Genomic DNA, 22,081 nt, shown 5'->3' on the forward strand with positions numbered 1-22,081 from the left:
AATGTTAAAACATTTCTATGCTGAAAAATTGCTCATGCAGACACTATGTTCTTATCCTAACATTCCGTCTCTGTACTTTTTACTCTCCTTTTTTCATTGTAAATCGAATTTTCTTAACCACAAATATATAAATGGCATGGTCTATCATCCTAAATTCTCATCACCTTTAAAATAAAAAAAAATAAAATCATACATAGCACATGCTGTACATTGCACTCACCTGCATTGGTAGAAATGCAACAACTCCTTAAGATGTTTGAGGTAAAAGTGCAAAAGCAGCAATTATAACAAAAAAGAGAGGAGCAAAGTGTTGCATAAACAGGCAACTGCTTCTCCCATGCTGGACAGAGACTATATGTTGACCGCTGGAGGATGTATTTTAGCATTTCTTACTCCTCTGCAGAATAGTTCTTGTTCCTGCGCTAAGTGCTCCAAATTTTACTCAACACTTACAAGCTGTAAATGAAAAGAAAAAATTAAAGACGAGAATCCATGCTTCAAAAGAGACTAGCATTTCACGTCTCTGTTGTCACGTGTGCATTAGTTTCAGTGATGTGTGTAGATCTGTGTGTGTGTGTCTCATCACGTGGTGACCAGAGGAGATGCTGTCGTGGAAATATATAGGAACAGACAGAATGGGGTGTGCTGCATGAGTGTATATGGGAGTGGTGGGTTTCACAAAAAAAAAAAAAAAAATTGTTAGAAGCAAAAATATTTAGAGACAGCAAATATTTGAAAAACAAAATTTTGGAATTTTATAAAGACCAAACCACATTTTATTCCAAAATAGATGACTGGAAAGACGTTTTGCAACACCCACTTTCATTAAGTTGCTCTCATCTCTTCAGATGCACTGCACAACTTCCCATAATTTTCAGCTTTATAATTTTTTGATCATGGAAACAAACTTATTTAGCAGCAAAAGGTATTGGGCAGTATGAAATTTTGTAATAGAATAGTGTGCATACTCACATCACAGATGCAATAATGCATGTAACCCATTGACCAAGGTCCCAGGTTTTATTCTTTCAGGGTTAAATGTTAGGATATTAACAGTTTTTGCATAAAAACTGTGTGGTATACTGAGGCTCTCATTGTGCTTAGGAACCTCTGCTTCAGTTTCCCCTTTCAGCTTTGATTTGAATATTTAGCCCCTTTGCCAAGGGCTGCAGCTGCAATTTATGCAGGACGTCACTGAAACAGTCTCTGGCCCAATGTTGCGTGGAAAACTAAACAGGAGTCACTAGACGTTTCAAGAGTTCCCATCAACTAGATGAGTGTTTAATTTACTAAATCGTAGTGTGGAATTGGGTATCCTACCATTGTACACCCAGGGCATGCCAAGAGGTTTAGCACCATGGCAACACTTGGATTACAGATGAAAACACAAATGAGACCAAGTTCTAAGTAAAACATGGTTTATTGAATGCTCAGTATTATAGGACACCAGCCCCTGAAAGAGAGTTATGGTTGAGAAATGTAACTTAAATTCATACTAATGTAAACATTTACGTGCAGTATAATACAGGTTAGCCTTACCATTCAAAGTTGACTTATTTAGGTTGTGGATTTTTTCCAGTCAACTTGAGGAATGTCTTTTCCTGCTGAGCGGGAAACCATGGGACAGGTTGCCAGTAGTGAAAGCCTGGGTGTGGGTGTGCTTGAGCCTGGAGTCCAGATTTGTAACCAGAATGAGGCCCGTATTTCTGGTAATATGGGAGTTTGCCAGCCTTGTTGTATTCGTACGACACATAGGGAGTGAAGGGGAGCATGTGATAAGGAACATATGGACTCATTGGGCCTGGATAGCCGCTACTGCTGGGTGTGGTAGTATGGGAACATGGTTTAGTTGTTTGTGCAGTGGGAGCAGAGGCAGTCGTGGGACCAGAGGCAGTCGTTGACTTCAGTGTAGGGCTTGATTGACTCGGTTTACTTATATCACCTGGCTTAGTTGTGGGAGTAGGATGCCGAGTAGTTTGCATTGGTTGACTTGGATTTTCTGGGTATGGAGGCTTTCCATAGAAATGCTGAATGATTGGGTAGTAGTAAATTTCAGAGCTGTCAGGGTTTTCTGGCAACTGGTGTCCTGCTGGAGGGTAGTAGGGATAGTAGGGAAAATATGGTGGGTAATTAGGGATTGATGGTTTTTGAGGAGTCTTGGTAGTCGAGGCTGAGGTAGTCATGATGGCTGTAGTCATTAGAGTAGTGCCAGGTCCAGTGGTCGTGGCTGGGGGCACAGTGGTCGTGGCTGGGGGCACAGTGGTCGTGGCTGGGGGCTTTGGGAGAGGGTAGTAGGGGTAGTAAGGGTAGTAAGGGTAAAATGGGTAGTATAGATAGTAAGGATATGCAGGAGGATTTATTTGCGGTTTCTCTGTGGCTGGCTTGGTAGTTACAGTGGTCGTGTCAGGCTTAGTAGTTGAAGGAGGCGCAGTGCTGGGGGCTGGTCTCATCATATACATGTAGTAATACCAATAGGCATATGGATTGCGAGGATCGTAGATGGAATATGGCTGATTCACTTGTCGTTTATGACGATACAGGTTCCGGGGCCTGTGAGGGAAAGGAAGTTTCAAGGGATGCTGAGCAGGCTTGGGGGTAGTTGAAGCAGGTGTTGCACCAGGACTTTTAGATATGGGGCACATGAGTTTAACTGGAGTCTCCAGCCAACTCATTGGCACCACATAGTTCCCATTCTGAAACAGGAATATACAAGTAACTTAACTGATAATACATTTAATCTGTAGTTAAACACTTGTAAATGTTGGTTTTAACTTGCTCTACTAGGCTCATCCTGACAAACCCCCCAGAAGTTAGTTTTTACTTTGGACCATTTATTTAAAAAAACCTCAGAAGTAGCAATAAACTGAAGCTTCATGGATACCATCTGTTGAGGGATATACACAACCTTCGATACTTTCAGCATTGGTTTACCTATTTACCACCATATAAATCTTTAGTTAATTAAAGCATTAGGGGCAGGGGTATACCTCTCGTATCACATTGCAGCCATCATAGGGAACAACCAAAACGAGGCCGAGTGCATTCTGCTGCCGTGAGTATCCACAGGCTTCAGGCACCCGGATCAGAGGAAGGGGACGTGCATTGCCTAAGAGGAAGCGTAGAGCCATTATTGTATACTAACATGTCAAGCATATACAGCTTTAACCATAACCTCAGAGCTTGGTTATGTTACAATACCCGTGTCTAGCTGTAAATTAGCAGCTCCAGGTCCCATGGCTTTCAACTTCATCTTGGTTTGACCACAATGCAGAGTAGGATTCAAGCGCCTCCATGCTGCTTCGTTGGCCATGGCATCCTTCAGCTGTGATGTCTGTTTGAGTTTCTCTTTAGAAGTTCAGATACAAAGTTAATACTTGCCATATCCTTTGATTTTTTTCCCTATGGATATTTGCATGAAGGATATCAAATAACTGTACAGCAAAATCTTACTTGTTCCATCTGACTGATCTGAATCAACATTTGGCAAGCCATCCTTACTTGTGGGAGCAGCAGCAGAGGCAGATCCCGATTCAGAGTTAAGCTCTTTCCCATTAAAGAGAATGTTTCCTTTCCTCACTTCCATCACTGCAGCCTCACTAACCGCCTCGTCTCGTTGAACTCTTTCGCTCATCCCTCTCAAGCTAGAACAAGTCAAACTCGGGGCCAAAGAGCACAGGAGCAATAGGACTGCTACAGTTTGACATGATCTGCAGCTCCTTCCAGCTTCACCTGCCATACTGGAGCTGCACGCCTGGAGCAAATGGAGAGCACTTTATTTTAAAACTGAATGACTGGATGCCAGTTTTTTTTATACCGAGTAGGTATTGGCACCAGGTAATCAACCAATCAGATTCTTCAGCTAGAGCTTGCACCTGTGTTAATTAAGGTCACAACAGGTGGGCTTGCTTAGACCCTAATTTCACTGTTGCCTCAGGTCAATTAAGTCAGCCCTGCATATTTATCATATGACATGAAATAGGAGACATGCCATTTATTTTAGAAGTTATTTTTGATATCAAGTTCTGCAAATATTTATCTTTGGTAGTATATTTTATCAGCATATACAGTACATACTCTGTGTGACGCTTGAAGTTTGCAGTGACGTCCCTTGTTCAATGATTAAGGGAATTTAATGACTTTTATTTGTATATCAGTTCTTTTTTATCTCTACATTACATGCAGGAATGTATGCGGTACAACATTGTTTCTTCAGCGCTTGCTATTGATGACTTTAAATTTCATAGCCATACCAAGTAGTGAACATTCAGACAAGAATAATACAGACCTACATGAGACAGCTTTGTCTGGGAATGGACGAAATAACTGTTAATGGTAATATATATGAAAGAGCAAGACAATTCCAATTTAAGACCCATACAATTAACAGTATATTTCTCTCTTTATATTATGAGCTGTGTCCTTACCCATTCTATCATAGTCTATAAAATAATAGATTAAACTGTAATGGCACATGGGGAAAATTATTAATCAAACCTGTTAAATATAAAAAAAGTAGAAAATTAGACTGAAAGTGGACGACATGAAGAGATAACATTTTCACCACTGTTCCAGTATTGTAAGAATATGTAGATTAGACATGAACATGATATAACATGACATGAACACAAAGAATCAAAAATAAACCAATAACGTAAAAATGATTCCACATGAAATAAGTGGAGAAATAAAACTTGAAAGCCCCCATCTGTACTAATCTATGAATGCTGAACAGGTTGCATTAATATGGGATTTCATTCTCTTAAATGTATATCCTCACCTTGAGAAAGTACCTGTATTCTCACAATTTAGAAAATCATAGACAAAACCCATGTGTCCACTACAAGTTGCTAAGTTTTTAAGATGCACCAGCAAGCAGACATTTCAATGCAAATCCCATTTACAAGTCACAAGTCTACAGATGTCATGCGAAGGAGCTGCTGAGATATGTGCTGATTAGGAACAATTTAGAGGTTGTTTGAAATTAAAAAGTTCTGTTGATTAGTGTCAAAAAAGCTCTATCAAGATGCAATCCACCTTGATTTAAAGTATTAAAATTAAATGTAGGGGAGTATGGATATTTTTTTTATAAACACTTTACCCTATGGAAATTATTACTCTGGTTTAATAATTTTGAACGCATTCTCTGATCTGGCTATAAGACTACAGCTTCATTTCCCTCACTGCCAATGGCCTTTTATAAAAATAACAGGTATAGGTTTCATATAAACTCTTCCCGTTTTATGTATAGATACACAAAAAAAAAATAAAACAGCATTGCCCCTCAGTTTTTGGTGTCTCCATTTCAGAATTGGCACAATTTAAATTAAGTTTTATAAATCCTAGTTTACACCCTCTCTCCTTACTTCCATCACTGCAGCCTCACTAGGCTACACCCTCTAAATGTCTAAAATGTCATTTGTGACAAATCACTCATTAACAGCATTTTAATTTTATACACCCAAAGCTAGAAGCTCTCAGTTGTCAAATTGAGTGGTTTCGTATCCAAAATGTCAGTGAACAAGCAAAATGTGCATGTATGTTTTAGGACCATTGGCAACACACAACAGTTCCATGACCCAAATGTTCACTTTGCTCTGCCAGCTTGTAAGGAAGGGAACAATTTAAAGTGAGCATTTCAGTCATATGGACTAGTGACAATGTTCCTGACATACACATCGCTTCACCTTTTCACACTGGCCTTCTAGATACTAGACGGCGCTATGTTTGACATCTGAAGAGCCTCTTGTCTGTAGTAAAGACCTTTTTCAATATGGGCTATTCATCTCTCCCACACACCCACCAAATCCCATTTTACCAGCCTTTCCACATTATCCCTTCAACTGCCCCAGAGAATTTCACTAAATACTGAGAGTCACACACACTCACTTATGTTAGTCAAACCATTTAATATACATTTTTCAGCAGACTAGCCTGAAGGAGGGGGATAAGGAGGAGGAAATGGCATAAATGGAAATGGAAGGTGGACATGCGGATGAAAGTGGGGGTGATCGTGTGGTGCTGGAGTCAGTACGGTGTCAGTTTTCTTAGTTGTGGTGGTGGCAGTTGTGGTTGGTGTCGTCTCTGGCTTAGGGGTTGGATATTGTGGAAAGGGAGGCATAAGAGGAGGGAAAAGAGGATAGGGAGGATATGGAGGAAAGACAGGCATGTACGGCGGGAACTGTGGCAACTGAGCTTTAGTAGTTGGTTTACTTGTGGTCGCTGAAGTTGTTGGCAGAGGTCTGGGTAGGGGCCATGGAAAGGGGGGATAGAAAGGTGGGTAGAACTGAAAAGGAAATACTGGGGGAGGAGCCGCAGCTGCTGGCTTTGCAGTGGTTGTTGATTTGGTGGTCGTTCCAGCCGTTGTGGTTGGCGCTGCTGTTGTAACTGGGAGGGGGGGAGGAAAGTAGGGATAAAAAGGAGGGAAGAAAGGGGGGTATTGCGGAAATTTAGGCATTACTGGTTTCTTTGTTGTTGTCGCTGCCGCCGTTGTAGCTTCTGATACAACGGCTGAAGGGTACTGAGGATAAGGCAGGTAAGGTGGAAAGAAATAGGATGGGGGAATTTTAGGATATGAAACATCTGGGTTCTTGCTGAGGTGGGGCATCAGAGGCATCTGGGGCACGTTAGGGTAGGATGGAGGGTACCTGGGTGTCTGAGGTACAGGCTGATGTGGGTCAGCAGTTGTGGGAGCAGGTGCTGCAGGTTTGGGGCACCAGAGAGAGACTGGGATTCCCTGCCAACGCATTGGCAGCATGTAACTTCCACCCTTGGGAGAAAAACAGAATCCAATTAATTACAATGAGGCTTAAACTAAGTTTTGATTAATCCACAGGATCATATTTAGTCTACTAGAAAATGCTCAATTTAACACAGACTAAAGTAAGTGTATTGTGTGTTGAGTCCAAAACACAAATTATGTAGTTTGCAGTAATTTAAAGCCTTGCATTTTGAAAATCTAGACTCAGCCGAATGATTAGAATTTAGGAAATAATAGTCTAGTTTGTTACCAGTATTAGCCACTGAACATTAAATTTAGACCAGAACAGCTTTCATTTTATTTCTGGAAATAAAAATTACCTCTTGAACCATATTGCAGCCATCATACGGAACCAACATAATAAGTGAAAGGGAGTTCCTCTGCATGTTGTAGCCACAGGTGGAAGGGATCTGGGGCAGAGGCATTGGAGGTCCATTTCCTGTAGGGGTTTAAAGGAGGAAGAAAATTATAATAAAAATATATCTCTTGGCAAAACACTGGTGCAAATACCTACAAGGTAGAGCTTACACATGCATGGTACTTCTCATGAACCACTTCACTCTACCTTGTTCCACTGCAAACTGTGAGGCTCCAGGTCCCACTGCTCTGAACTTCATCTGGTCCCAACCACACTGCAGGGAAGGCGCCATGCGCTTCCAGGATGCTTCTCTGGAACTGATATCATGCGCTTGTCCTTTCGACCAGCCTGACAGGAAACATTCAAATGAGAATTTTGCTACTGATCACAGCCCATTGTGACCCCCCCTCTTGGAGCTGTGGTGATGTCAGTATGCAGAAACTTTACTACGCAACACCTGCAGTGTAATACAAAGACCTCAGATTTCTACCTGCAAAGTCCGATTGATAAGCAGTTTCATCCTGCACGGAAGCGTTTGAGGAGGCTTTCCTGGTCCCGTCTACGACCTGCGACTCAAGGCCTGACCCGTTCTCGACTCTCCCGAACACAATTTTCCCCTCCTGGACACCTGTCGTTTTGGCTGCGTCGGCTTTTTTTCGCCCTTCCCGACTCTCCGTTTTCGTCAGTCGATAACAGTCCACCGTTTGCGCCAAGTAACACGCCAGAAGAAAAGCTGCAGCCAAGCAAACCGTAGCGCTTTTCCGTTTCCCTCTGCGCGTCATTCTGTCGTGCGTAACTCCTGGATATGTCAAGTGCCGGCGGATGCTGCCTTCCCGCGGCTATTTGTGTCGCAACGTTTCCTTCCAGCGGGTGCTGCGGGCGCCGCAGCAGCCAATCAGAAGCCGCGGCGGGGCCGGCTGATCGCTCGTCCCTCGAATCATCTGGAAGTGGGTACACCTGGGTAGGATGTCACCGTCGCCCTCAGGTGAGGAGGAAACGGGGGAGCAGGAAGGCGCTTTTTATGCACTTCAGTGTCAGGTTCAGAAACCAATATAAATGTGATCACTTATTTCATCTCTTATTATCCCTATTATTAGTATCCCTATTCGAATAGCCATCTCATTTATTTTCTTTCTCTGTTTTGTTTTTAATTCGTGAACATAACACAGCATGAACAGAGAGCCATCTTTTGGGCAACTGGCGTTAAAACATGTTCACTAGATGGAATAAATTGGACGAAAAAAGTGCATAAAGGAGGGGTTTAAAGCAGGGAGTGGAAAAAAAAGTAGATTTACATTAGTCCTTGGTGGCGCTTCAGAGTTCACTCTTGACCTGTGTTGAAGATACTGTCATAGGAAAGAAAGCTCAAAGACAGCTAGAGAATGGACCCGGAGGTTAGGTTGTTTTGCAAAAGAATGGACTTTGAAGCCCAACTTTTACGCCAACAAGTGCTCAGAAAAAATTAAAATTTGAACATCTACAGCTCCATGACAACTGGGCAAACTCCATCTGCGGATGAAGCTCCAGAACAGCTACTAAATGGACCTTGAGGTGAGATTATTTTGTATTTTATGTCTCCAAACCCTTTCTGCCTTTTAGGTCAAACACTCAAATGAACACTGGATTAAAAAATTACCATATTAAGATAACTGAATTTGAACATATTCAAAACTGAATCCAGATTCAATCCAACAAGATCTGACATTTAATCTTTTTTTGTTTTTTTTTTGTTTTGTTTTTTTAGGGGCATACAATTGACATTCAATTTCAGGATCCTCTTTCCTTATTTTCCGCAGCGCACGTTGAGTTGGTGTACAGTCAGCACCCTGACAGTATTATACAGTTTATTATAACTTTATTATAACTCATTGCATCTATTGCTACTAAAACTAGTCAGCCCGCAGCAGAAATGAAGTCTGCTACTACGTTTACACATTGCTCTCAACAGCTCTTTCGTCTCCAAGGTTACTGACAACACCAGCAAGTGTGAGGCATTAGTGAATATTTGACTACCACTGAGGTGAGTGTATTACGTTGTGTTTTTTTTAATTTTTTATTAGTGCGCTATATCCTGCTCAAGATAAACTCTCAAGCAGATACATTTTATAGGTGTTCTGCCTTTCCTTGTGTTTATTCTGCCACTGTCCTTTTCTGTTTTCTTGTCTAATCTCATTTTTATATATTATCTACTGTGTCTATTTTCCTCCAACAGGAGAGCAACTTTACACAAACAGTGAACGCTGTTATTTCCTCCTGGGACAAAGACACTGAAATCAGTAACTGCAGCACAGTAAGAAGGACAGAGACAAAGATGAGGTCCAGTTTTTCCTGTGAGTCTGCTCCTAATATGATTAAAATGATATTATGAAAGTAAAATAGGATAATCGAGTCATCTGATGCAAAGAGGAATCATTAAGTAGCTGTTGTATTCAGGTCAATCCTTACCTGTCTGGGACTTAATTCAATGATGCCACAATGACTTTTGTTTTGCCATTAGATGCCACCTCTGCTACATTAGAGCATGAGCCGCTGTGGGTCCTGAATGACCATGTGAGACAAATCATAGTCATAGATAGATTAGTGGGAAATACATTACATAAATCTGTTTTCCTTTTCAACCATGTTTTTAATCAAGAACCATCAAGCTTATTAATGACTTGTTTAATTTATTTGATTTGTATTTTTCTCTGGGATTGGCGAGAGGATACAAGAGGGCTGTCCACAGTCAGTTAGTGATCCACCCACCTATTGTATCAGAGCTGCAGGAGTTCTGAGGTACAATCGGGAGTCTGACAACCACAGGATAAACTTAACAGCCATTCTTCCAGAGGTACTAAGATCAGATTTCTACCTGCTGTCGTAAATTCCCATTTAGAGCAACATGTCTTTCAGTTACTCATCAGTGCAATCTAAAAACTGTTTTTCTAGCCTCCATCTCTGACCGAATATGCATTGAAATGTGAGTACTGCGGGGAAAAGGCCAGACCATCACTCGATCTAACATGGCTACAGGAGCCCGAGGTGAGGCAGATAGTAAATGTTCAAAACCAAGTCCCCAAAATTTACCTGATGCACTGCTGACCCCCTTGCATCCTCCATCCTAGACGGCTCCCCTCTTCTGTTGCGCCCAGCGGCAGCAGCTGTGTGAGATTCTGGTGAAGCAGAGATGTTTGTTTGAGGGGAGACGTGACCTGAAAACCGGTACTCCAACATCACTGGAAGACAAGCCAGCCGCAGTGGTGGAGGAGCTGCTCCTCCAAGGAAGGGAGATGGACGACCCCAACAAGTTTATCATGGATTTACCAAGTGTACTTGCGTACGAATTTGCATTTTAAAATGTTACATAGACCCTGAAATATAATCAGTACTTATCATGAATATTAGTGCTTAGCAGAAATAACAGGAATGATGTATTTGGAAATTTTTCACAGGACACAGTCAGAACTGGGAATCCATGAGGATTGCCCAGTCCAACTACCTGTGAAAGAAACCTGTGAGTAACTGCTCAGTGAGCAACATACACATCGGCAGCTTTAAATCTGTTCATCCACGATATGCATTTTTTAAATTTTTTTTACTTGTTCAGATTATTGGTAAGAAACTAAACAATTGTGACTTAAATGGCTTTGTGAGACCAATACAGTTTGTTCTGTGCTACTGTTTAGTCGCCTCAACGTCAAAGGTCCTCAGCTTCCGGCTCTCTGGTGCTCCAGGAAAAGGATGCTGGACAGCGTATCCTAGTAGCGCAACTGAGAAGTGCTTGAAAACAGAAGGGGAAGAGGCGCAGGTGTTGGTCCCTTTTTGCGACCACAAGCCACTTCAGTTTGGCATATGTCATCATCAGGTATCCAAAAATTACGGTTATGTTTTCTTTTGTGACCTATTGTTTGTTATATTTAAATCAATCCTAAGAATATCTTAAATAATTGTTCCTATCAACAGTGATGAAACCACACCATATATGTATGTATGTGTGTATGTGGCCACAATGCTTCTAATCAATGCACAAACAATACAATTTGTTACATCTTGTAAATGTTTTTGTCATGCAAATAAGGATAAGTATTAATGATTATATACCTGTATGACTATTATAGGGTTACTCCACCAAATTAGTTTTATACTTCGATTAAGTAGGGGGACTTGCAAGAGACGAATTGTCGAAATCAAAGCAGCAAAGACAGAGATATCCTGACTTTTAGCCCATAGTATGCCTCAGGCTCCAGAAATAATTGCTCCTACATTTCCCATAATGCAGCACGATAGCATCTTTTGTCAGACCCTCTGTGCCTAGCAAAGGCCCTCATTTTTCAAACTTGTCACCATCATTTTGTAATAGAGGCTTTCTGTTAAGAAACTGACTTTGGTGGAGTGCCCCTTTAATAACAGGAGATATGTAAAAACATTTAAAGCATCAAATATCTTTTAAATTTTTGAATCTTACTGTATATATTTGCAGGATGGAGGTGAATTTCTACACAAATATTATTCCAATGGCATGAAATTTCTTACCTTGTTCCCTGATGGCTCTGCTCAGGCCTTGTATCCACCCAGATTTGATGTTTCGAGATTTTATCATGTGGTGAGATTGTCAGCTGGTTTTGGGGTAAAGACCAGGAAACAATGCAAAATTAATAAAAAGAGCAATGTGAAAATTTAAGCCAGAACAAATCGTGTGTTAGATTGTATAGGCAATGCAAAATGCACTCTACAGTGGGTGTCCCCATCCTTATCGTCATGGCAACAGTTATCCCTCGGGCATCTTGGCTCTTGTTGTTGTGGTCACTGAAGAAAATGGAAGGGTCTGCATCGTGTATGACGACAGCTATGCCCCCAATCAGTCGATTAGAGCCGTGTTCCAGTCTGACGGCAGGGCGACATGTTATCACAGCAATGGAAACATATGGTACAGAGTAAAGTGTTTACATTTATCATTTAATTATTTAAAAATGTATTGGTAATAAATACAATTTAGTTAATTTCATTATTTAATTGTTACGTAAATATAAATTAGGCTAATTAATATCCTGTTCATATACGAATGGGTGAATATTATGTATGATTTTAGGATAAAATGATTGAGGTGCAAATATAATTAGTTTTATCCATAGTCATAGACAATGACGCTAACGGTGTGTATATATATGCATTTGTGTGTCTGCGTTCATGTCGCAGGCTGTCCTTAAACAGATCAGGAGGTCAGTGTTTGGATGAGGGAGGTGCCAGAGTTCGTCGGTGGAGCTGGAGCAGTCTGAGTCTCACTCCCACTCCCCTGCACCCTGTCTTCCTGTCCCTCAACAAAACTGTTGGGGTCCGAGTCTTTGGGAAGGAACAAGTGTTTGTCTCCTTCCTGGCACAAGGGCAACAAGCAAAGTTCAGTGTGGGTACCTGCTGTGCTCAGGTAAAAGTGAAGCATTGTTTACTGTTTTTAAACAAGATATTTCTGTAAACAGAAATAATAAACCCAAGTGTTTATGATGGCGTGCAGAACCGGAAACACTTAGGGTTTTTTATTTCTGACCACATATTCATCTTGCAGTTCCCAGAAGCTGCAATAGAAGCTGTGCACAAAGCTTTTTTCCATCTTTTTCAATTATATTTCGGCACCTACATTTTTAGGTTAAATGTACCGTTCTGACAGTGTGACGTAAACCTCTTGAACTTATGTTCCCCTGGCATCTTCGCCTTAAGTAGATTAAGCTTTACAGTATTTACAGTGGAATGAAGAATTTGGGGCATCCCTGGTTAATATTTCTGTTACTGTGAATAGTTAAGTGAGTAGAAGATGAACTGATCTCCAAAAGGCATAAAGTAAAAAAGGAAACGTTCTTTTCGAGCAAAATTCCTGTATTATTTTTGTTTTGTACAATTTTAGAGTAAAAAAAGAAAAGGAGCACCATGTAAAAGTTTGGGCACCACGAGAGATCTGAGCTCTCGGATAACTTTTACCAAGGTCTCAGCCCCCAGTTAGCCTGTTAGGGCTATGGCTTGTTCGCAGTCACCGTTAGGAAAGGCCAAGTGATGCAAATTTCAAAGCTTCATAAATACTCAGACTCCCCAAACCACGTCCCAACTTTCAGCAGCCATGGACTCCTTTAAGCAGCTGCCTAGCTCTCTGAAAATTAAAATAATGGATGTCCACAAAGCAGGAGAAGGCTATAAGAAGATAACAAAGTGTTTTCAGGTAACCGTTCCCTCAGTTCGTCATGTAATCAAGAAATGGCAGTTAATAGGAATGGTGGAGGTCACGTTGAGGTCTGGAAAACCAAGAAAACTCTTAGAGAGAACTGTAGGATTGCTAGAAAGGCAAATCAAAACCCCCGTTTGACTGCAAAAGTCCTACAGATAGATTTAACAGACTCTGGAGTGGTGGTCCATTGTTCTACTGTACAGCAACACCTGCACAAATATGACCTTCACGGAAGAGTCTTCCAAGGAAAACCTGTCCTGTGTTCTCTCAACAAAATTCCTCATCAGAAGTTTGCAAAGGAACATCTAAACAAGCCTGATGCATTTTGGAAATAAGTCCTGTGTAATGGAAGTTAAAATAGAACTTTTGGCCGCAATGAGCAAAGGTATGTTTGGAGAAAAAAGGGTGCAGAATATCATGAAAAGAACACCTCTCCACTGTTAAGCACGGGGCTTGATCGATCATGCTTTGGGCTTGTGTTAAAGCCAGTGGCACGGGGAACATTTCACTGGTAGAGGGAAGAATGGATTCAATTAAATACCAGCAAATTCTGGTGGCAAACATCACACCGTCTGTAAAAGAGTTGAAGATGAAAAGTGGATGGCTTCTACAAAAGGATAATCATCCTAAACACACCTCAAAATCCACAATGGACAACCTCAAGAGGCGCAAGCTGAAGGTTTTGCCATGGCCCTCACACTCCCCAACCTAAACATCATCGAACATCTGTGGATAGAGCTCAGAAAAGCAGTGCATGCAAGACAGCCCCAGAATCTCACAGAACTAGATGCCTTTGCAAGGAAGAATGGGTGAAAATCCCAAAAGAAAAACTGAGACTCTTATTTGCTACAAAAAGTGTTTACAAGCTGTGATACTTGCCAAAGAGGGCGTTACTAAGTACTGACCATGCAGGGTGCCCAAACTTTTTTTTCGGCCCCTTTTCCTTTTTTTTGGTTATATAAACATAAAATATAACAAGTACATAAAACATAAAATAAAAAGTAATCTTGGTTAAAATATATAAGAAATGTGTCTTTCTGCCTTTTGGAAATCAGGTCATCTTTTACGTGCTTAGCTATTCACAATAACAGAAGTTTGGACCAGGGGTGCCCAAACTTTTTCATGGCACTGTAAATGCCAGTTAGAAATTGTTTCAAACTATACTTTTTCTGCTTGTTCAGACGCTTCACAGAATTTGTATCTTGCTCATATTCAGTGTAACATCAAATTCCAAGGTGCCCTTTTTATGAGTGTTGCATTACATCAAAGGGATCTTATTATGTTATGACATTCACATTGACTCATTTGGTAGCTTTTTTTAAATTATGGCATCTGAAAATAACTTTTTTTTTTTTTTTAGGGTAAATCTAACACAGATGGGCCTGCTTCAGGACCATCAGTAACAAAGGAGGAGCTGTTAGTGTTGGCAGCCAGGATTAGAATCCACGTGGTCATTCAGTATCTTCACCAGAACCCGGTGACACCCTCCCATTCCCAGCTGCCCAAGACCAAAAAAGCCCCTCACCTCCATGTTGTTGCTCAAAGGCTTCTGGAAGTCAGTGCTCATGTGATGATGAGTGACAGTGAAAGAGCCTTTATCCATGAGTGTCTGGAGAATTATCTTTGATGTCCCCTTGAAAAAGTTCACTGTGACACAATGGCAGCAGCTCTGCTATCATAATGAAGTCACAGAGGAATAACGGCACTTAAGTCATACTCCACAAACTGAGGTTCAAAAAAACTTTAATTTGCAGTTTCAAAGTAACTATAGGGGATCTGAACAAAAAAAATATATTAGTACTTGTGTTAACATGTTTCCTATGGTCTTGAGTCCCTCTATACAACTTAATAGCTCTTAATGGTATTTCAGAAGATACTATAGAATAGATTTCACATAAGAGTACGTTGTGTCCTGAGCGGATAAAGAAAATATAAAAACCCTTAACTCTTCATAGCCACATGTGAAAGTGCAAAAGTTGCAAAGGTTAAAATTTTCCCATCAAATGTCTCCATTTGTCTGGGTCACTGTTTGCTCTTTCTGCATATATGCTAGTGATGAAATGATGTACATTTCGTTTGAGCCCACAGGGAATGCTCTCGAAGGTTATCTTTTTCCTTTGGTGCATAGTAACAAATATATAAATAGTCATTGGATCTGCCAAATTTCATTTAGTTACAAGTAGAGCTTGCAAATGATTCAACAAGTTGGGATACGCTGTAGCACTGTAACCTCACTGTATGTTCTGGTCTTACATTGTACTCATGCCTGGTCTGTTTTGTCTCTAATAATCAAATCAGCATAGAGCCTCAAGTCTTCCTAATAACATTAGGTTGAGCAGATGGCTAAGAGATGTGCCCTCATGACCTGACTTGAAGAAGCAGGTTTATCTCCTAGCCATTCAGCAGCTTTTCTATTCTTCTTCTCAGGTTTCCTTAACTAAACCAAACTGACTTAAACCTTGATGAGAGAACTGAAGAGAGTTGTCTCCCCTAAAAAGTACCACACCACAACTTCACAGTTAAATAGTTACAATATGTTTTAATCTTCTTAACTTCCTCCAAGTTATGTAAATATAAAAATTATTCAGAAATCATACCAAGATATAATTCCCCGATGTTATTTTCACAACAGTGATGACAGATTTTAAGTGTTGCATTTTTTACATGGCTAGGCTACTTTTAGAACAATAAACTTAAAATTCTACATATGGCTCAGTGGTACAAATGACACATTTGTTTTTTAATTCACATAAATCAATTATATGCAACAAGTTAAAGACTATAAGAATCAATGTTAAATCTCTCCTTATGAGACCACTGGTGTCACCTGGATGAAATCTGCAGTCGTATGAATAGTTTAAGAAAAATGACAGAATGGCCGGCACTGTTGCCATGGATCCCACTCTGGCGTCAGGGGCGGAATGTCTCCAAAGGGCATAGTGAAGAGTGATGGGGGCATCCAGTCTGCGCTAGCAGTCTTCCTGCCTTCAGCGCAGACCTTCATAAACATCATTTCACAGCCCAGTGAGAAACCCACCTCAAACCTAGACAGGCAGAGAGAAAGGGCAATCAAATACAAGAGCAGTAGTTCCACTGACCAGTATGTTTTACAGGTAAGGAAAAAAGGTTTTAAGACCGGCAAAAGACTGAATAGTTTAAAAAAAAAAAAAACATCTTTGGTGAAAACAGCACTATGAACACTACTCTACTTACAAGGAGGGGCTTTGAGCTCCAGCCAGGAATTGAAGAGTAGCGTTAGGAGTGGTGATGAGGTCTTGTGTTCATGTGAACGTTCATCTTCATCTCATTGTCCAGGATTTGCACAAGCTGCTGCATGGAGGGCAGGTGACCTGACTCTAGTTTTGACCACACTGGCACATCTATGGAAAGACAATACTCACTCAACTGTAATTCAGTGCATTTTTAAACCATAACCACACAACTTAATTAATAGCATCTAAAAAATAAAAAAAAAATTCTTTAAGCTTGTTTTCAACCATCTGAGCAATAATTATATAAAAACAGCACTACGTGTTGTTCAAAGTGTAATAACAGCAGGAAAAAGAAAATCCTTGTTGACCACTACATTTACCTCATTACCACTGTTTGTGAAGTGTCAGCCAAGTGAAATCAATCTTATGACAAAAACATTAGGTTCAGTCAATAAGCCCAGGCTGTGAATCACACTCACCATTTAATGTAATTTCAAAGGCTCCTGTAGACATTAACTGGTTTTCAATCATATTGCTGAAGAAGAACACCATCATGCAGGCATATATCTGAAAGAAGCACGGGAGAAATTTGAGGTCAAGGTTCTACACAAAAAAATAGTTTCCCATGTTTTTTTTACTGGCTGTTGTGTTTCCAATTTTTCTTGAATCGTGCTCACTCAATGGACCACAAGAGCAGTGTACTGAAAAGATACCGTGTACTGCAATAATGAGGACAAAGACCCATGGGTGGAACACAGTGCTCTATTGACAGAAAAATATCTGCCAATTATATAAAAGGTTTTCTGGTACCAGTATTGCATTTGATTCTCATTGGCTCGTCTCATTTCTTGTTGATTTCTCTCTGCAGTTTGCAGGGTAGTCAGGAACGGACTGATTTGTGTATGTGTGACAAAGGCACACTGTCTTCTTATTGTTTGATGACATTAGGGCACAGTGAGATTACAGAGAAGCAAGTTACAGGGCCTGGAACTGTTCATGAGACCAGCAAATTTTATATCGGCAAAACAAGCCAAATGCTAACTAAATCTTTATCTACTCTGTATGCAATTATGTTAGTTATCTGTTTAGCTACCAAAACCACTACATTATCAGCCTCACTTGTCTTATTAAAACACAAGAAAAGCAGATAGTGCAAAACTGTTTTATTTGCAAATATCTGATGTTAACAGTCACTGGCCATTTTCCCTCTGAGTATTTGGCACGTCTGCAACCCTCTGGATAATAGATCCAAACCAAACAATACGTAACAACACAACCTGAAGACCCCGAATGACCAGCTAATGAAATCCCATGGGTTGAGTTGTACTTGGCAGTGTGTATGTTTAGTGTATACTGCATCAGAAACACTGCCAAACTAAAGCCCACTTTCCTTCATTTCTATATTCAAGCCATGTTCCTGTGTGATATCTGTGGTGATTACCTGCAAATCAAATGCTCACCTGCATTATACTGACTCCACCATCCTAACACACTGTTACACATGGAAATTACAGTGCTCTTCCATAGGTCCAGAGCTTTAATAACTCCTATACTTCCAGGGAACCTTACCTTATTTCCCTGGCCCCACTCCCAGAGGCCTGGAGCTTGCATACCAACGAGGGCAAATGGGTCTCTGCCAATAATAATCAGCCCAATCACCAGCAGTTTGAACACAGACAGGAAGGAAGCAATGTGTCTGAGGAAATGAAACAAGAAACTGGCTTTTAATACAATTTCTAGACATGGCAATATAAAGCCGACAAGGCTTGTTATAGATCCAAATCCTGCAAGATATATAATGGTTGTCCAGACATATGTGAACCTGGAAATACTCTCACGGTAGGTTGGTCATGTGCAATAAACATAATTCTTAAGTTATTGTAATGTAATTGTAATAACTGTAATTAACCTCCTTCAAGGTCATTGAAGTAAGCACATTCATCTGAGGTTCAAAAAATAAAAAAGTGCATTTAACATTTGCCAAATACAATTAAGATGGACAGAGCAGCTTATTTAATAAGTCATCTTAAAGTCTAACTAATTATTAAAAATATGATTTCACTTCAGAGGCAACTAACCACATTATTTGAACACTTTGCCAAGAGAGAAGGGCGTGGCCTCAATTTATACAAATTAAGCTTCATTGTGTAGAATAAACAAGTACATGAAGTCAACACTGGCTTCCTCTCGTACAAACATTTATATATTTCAACAGTGATTAAGATTCTTGAAGGGAAATGTATATCTTAAAATAATAAACTAGTTTATTATTACTCCAGTTTTACTACCTTTAAACTTTAACATGTGTAACTGGTTGAACTACAACTCGTCAGTGAATAAAGGTTTATTCTTCCAGTGAAACAGAGATAGACAAGGCTGGAGAACTGGATGGCCAGGGTGTGACACTGTCTCCTTCTTTGATGGAGCTAATCCCTGGTGTGTTGATTAAGAGTTCAACTGATGAGGACCTGAGGGTCTCAGCAGCACCACAACTTTAACTACAACACCTGGGACTGTTGCACAAACCAGTCTCATATCAAGACTAAGCGTCTGATCCAAATATAACCCGTTTCCCAGCCACAGATGCTTCACAAGCCCGCTGAACGCATTACATTAAGATTAGAAAATTTAAATTTCATCAGAATCAAAATTCTAGTGTCTGTAACAGTGCTCAAAAACGAAATAGTTCATGGACAATTCTATATTATGGGGAGAAATATACTGAAGAAAAATATTTAAGAGGAATATTAGTCCTAGGGCTGCAACTCATTATGATTTTCCGTATCAGTTGCATTTGAGAAGCTGGAAGCAGCGAATTTGGAGCATTTGCACTTGAAAAGCCATTTCAATGATTAATCCATTATCAAATTTGCTGCTGATTAATTGTCTGTTTATCCGACAAACCAACTGGTCATTTCAGCTCTAATTTGTCTTTCTGTATATACAATAGAAAGCAAAGCTTTCACTGAAAAAAACAGTCCATCAGGACAGGTGCACACTTTTAGATCAATGAATCCACTCTGTCAATGATACAGCGCAATAGTTTCTTAGAACTCGAAGCACTAGTGACAAAGTTAATTCGTTACATCTACCTAAAACTACTGTAGTCTAATACAACAGTGCTGCGACAGATCCTACATTCATCAAAGTTGTAATGTTTTTGGGCATTCTGCTTGAAGGTAAAATTTATCGCAGAGTTGATATACTAGACTTCATTAGTTTTAGCAAGGTGTACCCAATAAAAGGCCAACTGAGCATTTGTAGTGGAATTATTGTAGTCATACTGACACTGCCTCGAATTTAAACAAGATCAAAATCTGAAAAATTTCTGATGATAGCTGAAATAATACAGTATACAGTATGCGATCAATAATAGCCGACACTACATAACACAATGCTCCTTTGAACCAAACTTTGACAATTTCAGAGTAGTTTTGTCTACGCCTATAAAACCACCAAAGACAAATTCATGGCCAGATAAGCCTGACTGCATGAGAATTCCATTTCCTCAGTCAAATCACAGCTAATCCTGGGCAGCTTTCAGTCTGCTTTAATAAAGCTGGATATAATCCACTTGTAACAAGGCAGAGAATCCCTCTCTCTCTTACCGATACATGGGCATGGGAAGATAGTTCTCCCCTTCAATGCGGATGTCTGGGTACCGCTGATACAAGGCCTGCGTGTACTCTTCAAACACCCGCTTGTACCCTCAGGAAATGCTGTGTGAAGACAAACATGCTGTTAGAAAGGCATACACAGTGTACAGCTGCAATAACAACCATGAACAAAGGCAGCCGCAACAATACAATGATCTACAGGCTAGATTGTGAACTTAGCCTTGACACCTGAATTCCAACGTTATCTGTAGACCATTTGTTTGGATTTTCCCCCCTGACTTAACGTTAAGGTGAAATTCCATTTAGCAGCATGCAGACTTTCTTCAACACGTTGTACTCCTATGCCATACGCCCCAGTCTGTGACATTTTGCTTCAGAGAAAAGCACCAATTTACAATGCAAATGTCTGTTAGTCTCGTCTAGTTTACTTTAGTCATAACTAACCTCCTTGCAAATTAACAGATTAAAACCACGTGACATCGTTAGTAGCACAACTCCCTCGCTTTTACGATGAAATATTACTGTTAATCATTTTTATGTTTGTATTTAATTTAATAGATTTGGGTTCAGCTTCCTCCACAGAGTGATAAGCAGTTACCTTACGTTAAAGGGGTTAATTTGATATAGTGTGATTTTAATGAGCCGCGTCTTTCAGGCATAATCTAGAAAACCAAAAAACAAAATTTTTAATTCAGTTGTACGTAATAATCCCAGCTACACGGAGCACTTTACTGGGATTTGAAATAATCCCAGTGTCTACGCAATAAAAAAAGAACATGTTAATGTAACCTGCGGACCAGAGACGACTGTTATTGGATTTATCGATAACTCGCGGGTTTGACAGAGGGAGAGGGGCGATGTTTTCGACGAAATGGGCATAACAGGCTAAAATGTGGGAATTCCAGAAAATGTATTCTCCCCGTGTCTTAACAGTGTTTGAGCCGTTTCGCTAATAAATAACTAGGGAAGGCTCCTTCTTCTTCGACCAACATGTTAACATAAGCTAACCTCCTGATAGCTAGCTTCCATCGATTTTCGGCCTACGGTGTTGTTAGCCGGAGAGTTTAGCTAGCTCGCAATGACTCGCCATGTTTTTTGCTAATTTGCCTTACCAAATCTGAAACTTGAGAAGGGGTCCCGTGGCAAACTGCATTTTCATCTTCTTCACGCCGCTGCTGTCACCAGACGAGGCGCAGCACAGCGAGAAAACCCCCAAAACGAGGAACGAAAGACGCAACCACTTCATCGCCATCCGTTCCGGGGCTCGTTTCCTCACTCGGTCAGACGGAGGGAGGTAGGTTAATCTGTACTTGTCGTTTGTGGTTGGTCCCCCGTTTTCCTCGTGCTCTGATCATTCGTTTTAAACACGACTGGCGCCCACGTTTAGCGCCACCTGCCGCTCTGGCTGTTCAACTGACCTGCAGCATATGCTGTATATATTTTAGTGATCAGTTCAAGACACTTCATCTAACCCCAACAACTGAAATAATGAATTACAGCGCTAGCGTAGTTATCTAACTTTATGATTTTATAACACTATATATGCTATATCTATTAAAGTTTTATAGGCCTCAGATGCCTATTTCTCATCTGTATTGCCAACATTTTTCATTTCAATTACATAAGGTGGTGCATTATCTCACCCTAGATGTATGATAGACCATTATGTTACTTGCTTTGAGAAGGGGGCAGGTAATGTAAGATTTTTCGAAACACTTTCTGATAAGGCAACATTAATAGGTTATAATCAATGGCCCTATTACTGCTTAATAAGTAATTTACTAGTGCTTTATAGATGAGTTACAAGCCATCAAGAACAACTTTTGGGTTGCCAGGTCGTGGAAAATCCTCTCCCAGCATGACACTTTTGTCTTTTTGGCAAGCTGGTTAACTAATAAAGGAGACCCCTTCCACTGGACTGTTTGACCACTCACCTCCTGGAAAAGG

At 40.4% G+C, this 22,081-nt stretch overlaps 4 protein-coding genes across 7 annotated transcripts; 1 reads left to right on the forward strand and 3 right to left on the reverse strand.

The window, feature by feature from the left end:
- Positions 1–1,401: 1,401 nt before the first annotated feature.
- On the reverse strand, positions 1,402–3,802 carry LOC120798435 (leucine-rich repeat extensin-like protein 2). 2 transcript variants are annotated; one of them, XM_040142666.1, is made up of 5 exons: positions 3,499–3,802; positions 3,199–3,345; positions 2,988–3,106; positions 1,540–2,693; positions 1,402–1,453 (listed from the first exon to the last, which is right to left on the reverse strand). In XM_040142666.1, the coding sequence occupies exons 1-4, from the start codon at positions 3,734–3,736 to the stop codon at positions 1,554–1,556; spliced, it is 1,644 nt and encodes a 547-aa protein (XP_039998600.1). In that variant the 5' UTR covers positions 3,737–3,802; the 3' UTR covers positions 1,402–1,453; positions 1,540–1,553. The 2 variants fall into 2 exon arrangements, with proteins under 2 accessions (XP_039998600.1, XP_039998599.1); XM_040142665.1 differs by having other exon boundaries at positions 3,451–3,802.
- Positions 3,803–5,886: 2,084 nt separating this feature from the next.
- LOC120798855 (leucine-rich repeat extensin-like protein 5) lies at positions 5,887–7,953 on the reverse strand. The gene is made up of 4 exons (XM_040143618.1): positions 7,606–7,953; positions 7,323–7,463; positions 7,078–7,196; positions 5,887–6,766 (listed from the first exon to the last, which is right to left on the reverse strand). Exons 1-4 carry the CDS (start codon positions 7,895–7,897, stop codon positions 5,927–5,929), a joined length of 1,392 nt encoding a protein of 463 aa, XP_039999552.1. The 5' UTR covers positions 7,898–7,953; the 3' UTR covers positions 5,887–5,926.
- Positions 7,954–8,617: 664 nt separating this feature from the next.
- On the forward strand, positions 8,618–15,442 carry LOC120798854 (glutamate-rich protein 6). Of its 3 annotated transcripts, XM_040143617.1 has the most exons (13): positions 8,618–8,666; positions 9,080–9,135; positions 9,328–9,445; positions 9,613–9,665; positions 9,817–9,945; positions 10,044–10,136; positions 10,220–10,431; positions 10,547–10,608; positions 10,781–10,959; positions 11,575–11,657; positions 11,863–12,021; positions 12,291–12,516; positions 14,666–15,442. In XM_040143617.1, exons 3-13 carry the CDS (start codon positions 9,427–9,429, stop codon positions 14,930–14,932), a joined length of 1,482 nt encoding a protein of 493 aa, XP_039999551.1. In that variant the 5' UTR covers positions 8,618–8,666; positions 9,080–9,135; positions 9,328–9,426; the 3' UTR covers positions 14,933–15,442. The 3 variants fall into 3 exon arrangements, with proteins under 3 accessions (XP_039999551.1, XP_039999548.1, XP_039999549.1); XM_040143614.1 differs by lacking the exon at positions 9,080–9,135 and having other exon boundaries at positions 8,637–8,666; XM_040143615.1 differs by lacking the exon at positions 9,080–9,135 and having other exon boundaries at positions 8,637–8,666; positions 10,256–10,431.
- Positions 15,443–15,824: 382 nt separating this feature from the next.
- Positions 15,825–21,466, reverse strand: selenot1a (selenoprotein T, 1a). The gene is made up of 6 exons (XM_040143619.1): positions 21,247–21,466; positions 20,126–20,236; positions 18,087–18,213; positions 16,997–17,084; positions 16,519–16,685; positions 15,825–16,349 (listed from the first exon to the last, which is right to left on the reverse strand). Exons 1-5 carry the CDS (start codon positions 21,384–21,386, stop codon positions 16,561–16,563), a joined length of 591 nt encoding a protein of 196 aa, XP_039999553.1. The 5' UTR covers positions 21,387–21,466; the 3' UTR covers positions 15,825–16,349; positions 16,519–16,560.
- Between the last annotated feature and the right edge of the window lie 615 nt (positions 21,467–22,081).

The sequence above is a fragment of the Xiphias gladius genome, chromosome 14, assembly GCF_016859285.1.
Source record: "Xiphias gladius isolate SHS-SW01 ecotype Sanya breed wild chromosome 14, ASM1685928v1, whole genome shotgun sequence".
Lineage (NCBI taxonomy): Eukaryota > Metazoa > Chordata > Actinopteri > Istiophoriformes > Xiphiidae > Xiphias > Xiphias gladius.

Bases quoted from the DNA above. Each gene is read 5' to 3' on its own strand.
- LOC120798435 (XM_040142665.1), bottom strand. From the start codon at position 3,736: ATGGCAGGTGAAGCTGGAAGGAGCTGCAGATCATGTCAAACTGTAGCA. The intron at 3,346-3,450 runs GTAAGATTTTGC...GAACTTCTAAAG, and splicing joins AGATCAGTCAGATGGAACAA to AGAAACTCAAACAGACATCA. The intron at 3,107-3,198 runs GTATTGTAACAT...GCTTCCTCTTAG, and splicing joins TAATTTACAGCTAGACACGG to GCAATGCACGTCCCCTTCCT.
- LOC120798855 (XM_040143618.1), bottom strand. From the start codon at position 7,897: ATGACGCGCAGAGGGAAACGGAAAAGCGCTACGGTTTGCTTGGCTGCA. The intron at 7,464-7,605 runs GTAGAAATCTGA...GTTTCCTGTCAG, and splicing joins TTATCAATCGGACTTTGCAG to GCTGGTCGAAAGGACAAGCG. The intron at 7,197-7,322 runs GTAGAGTGAAGT...AAACCCCTACAG, and splicing joins ACAGTTTGCAGTGGAACAAG to GAAATGGACCTCCAATGCCT.
- LOC120798854 (XM_040143614.1), top strand. The intron at 9,946-10,043 runs GTACTAAGATCA...CTGTTTTTCTAG, and splicing joins TAACAGCCATTCTTCCAGAG to CCTCCATCTCTGACCGAATA. The intron at 10,960-11,574 runs GTATCCAAAAAT...ATATATTTGCAG, and splicing joins TTGGCATATGTCATCATCAG to GATGGAGGTGAATTTCTACA.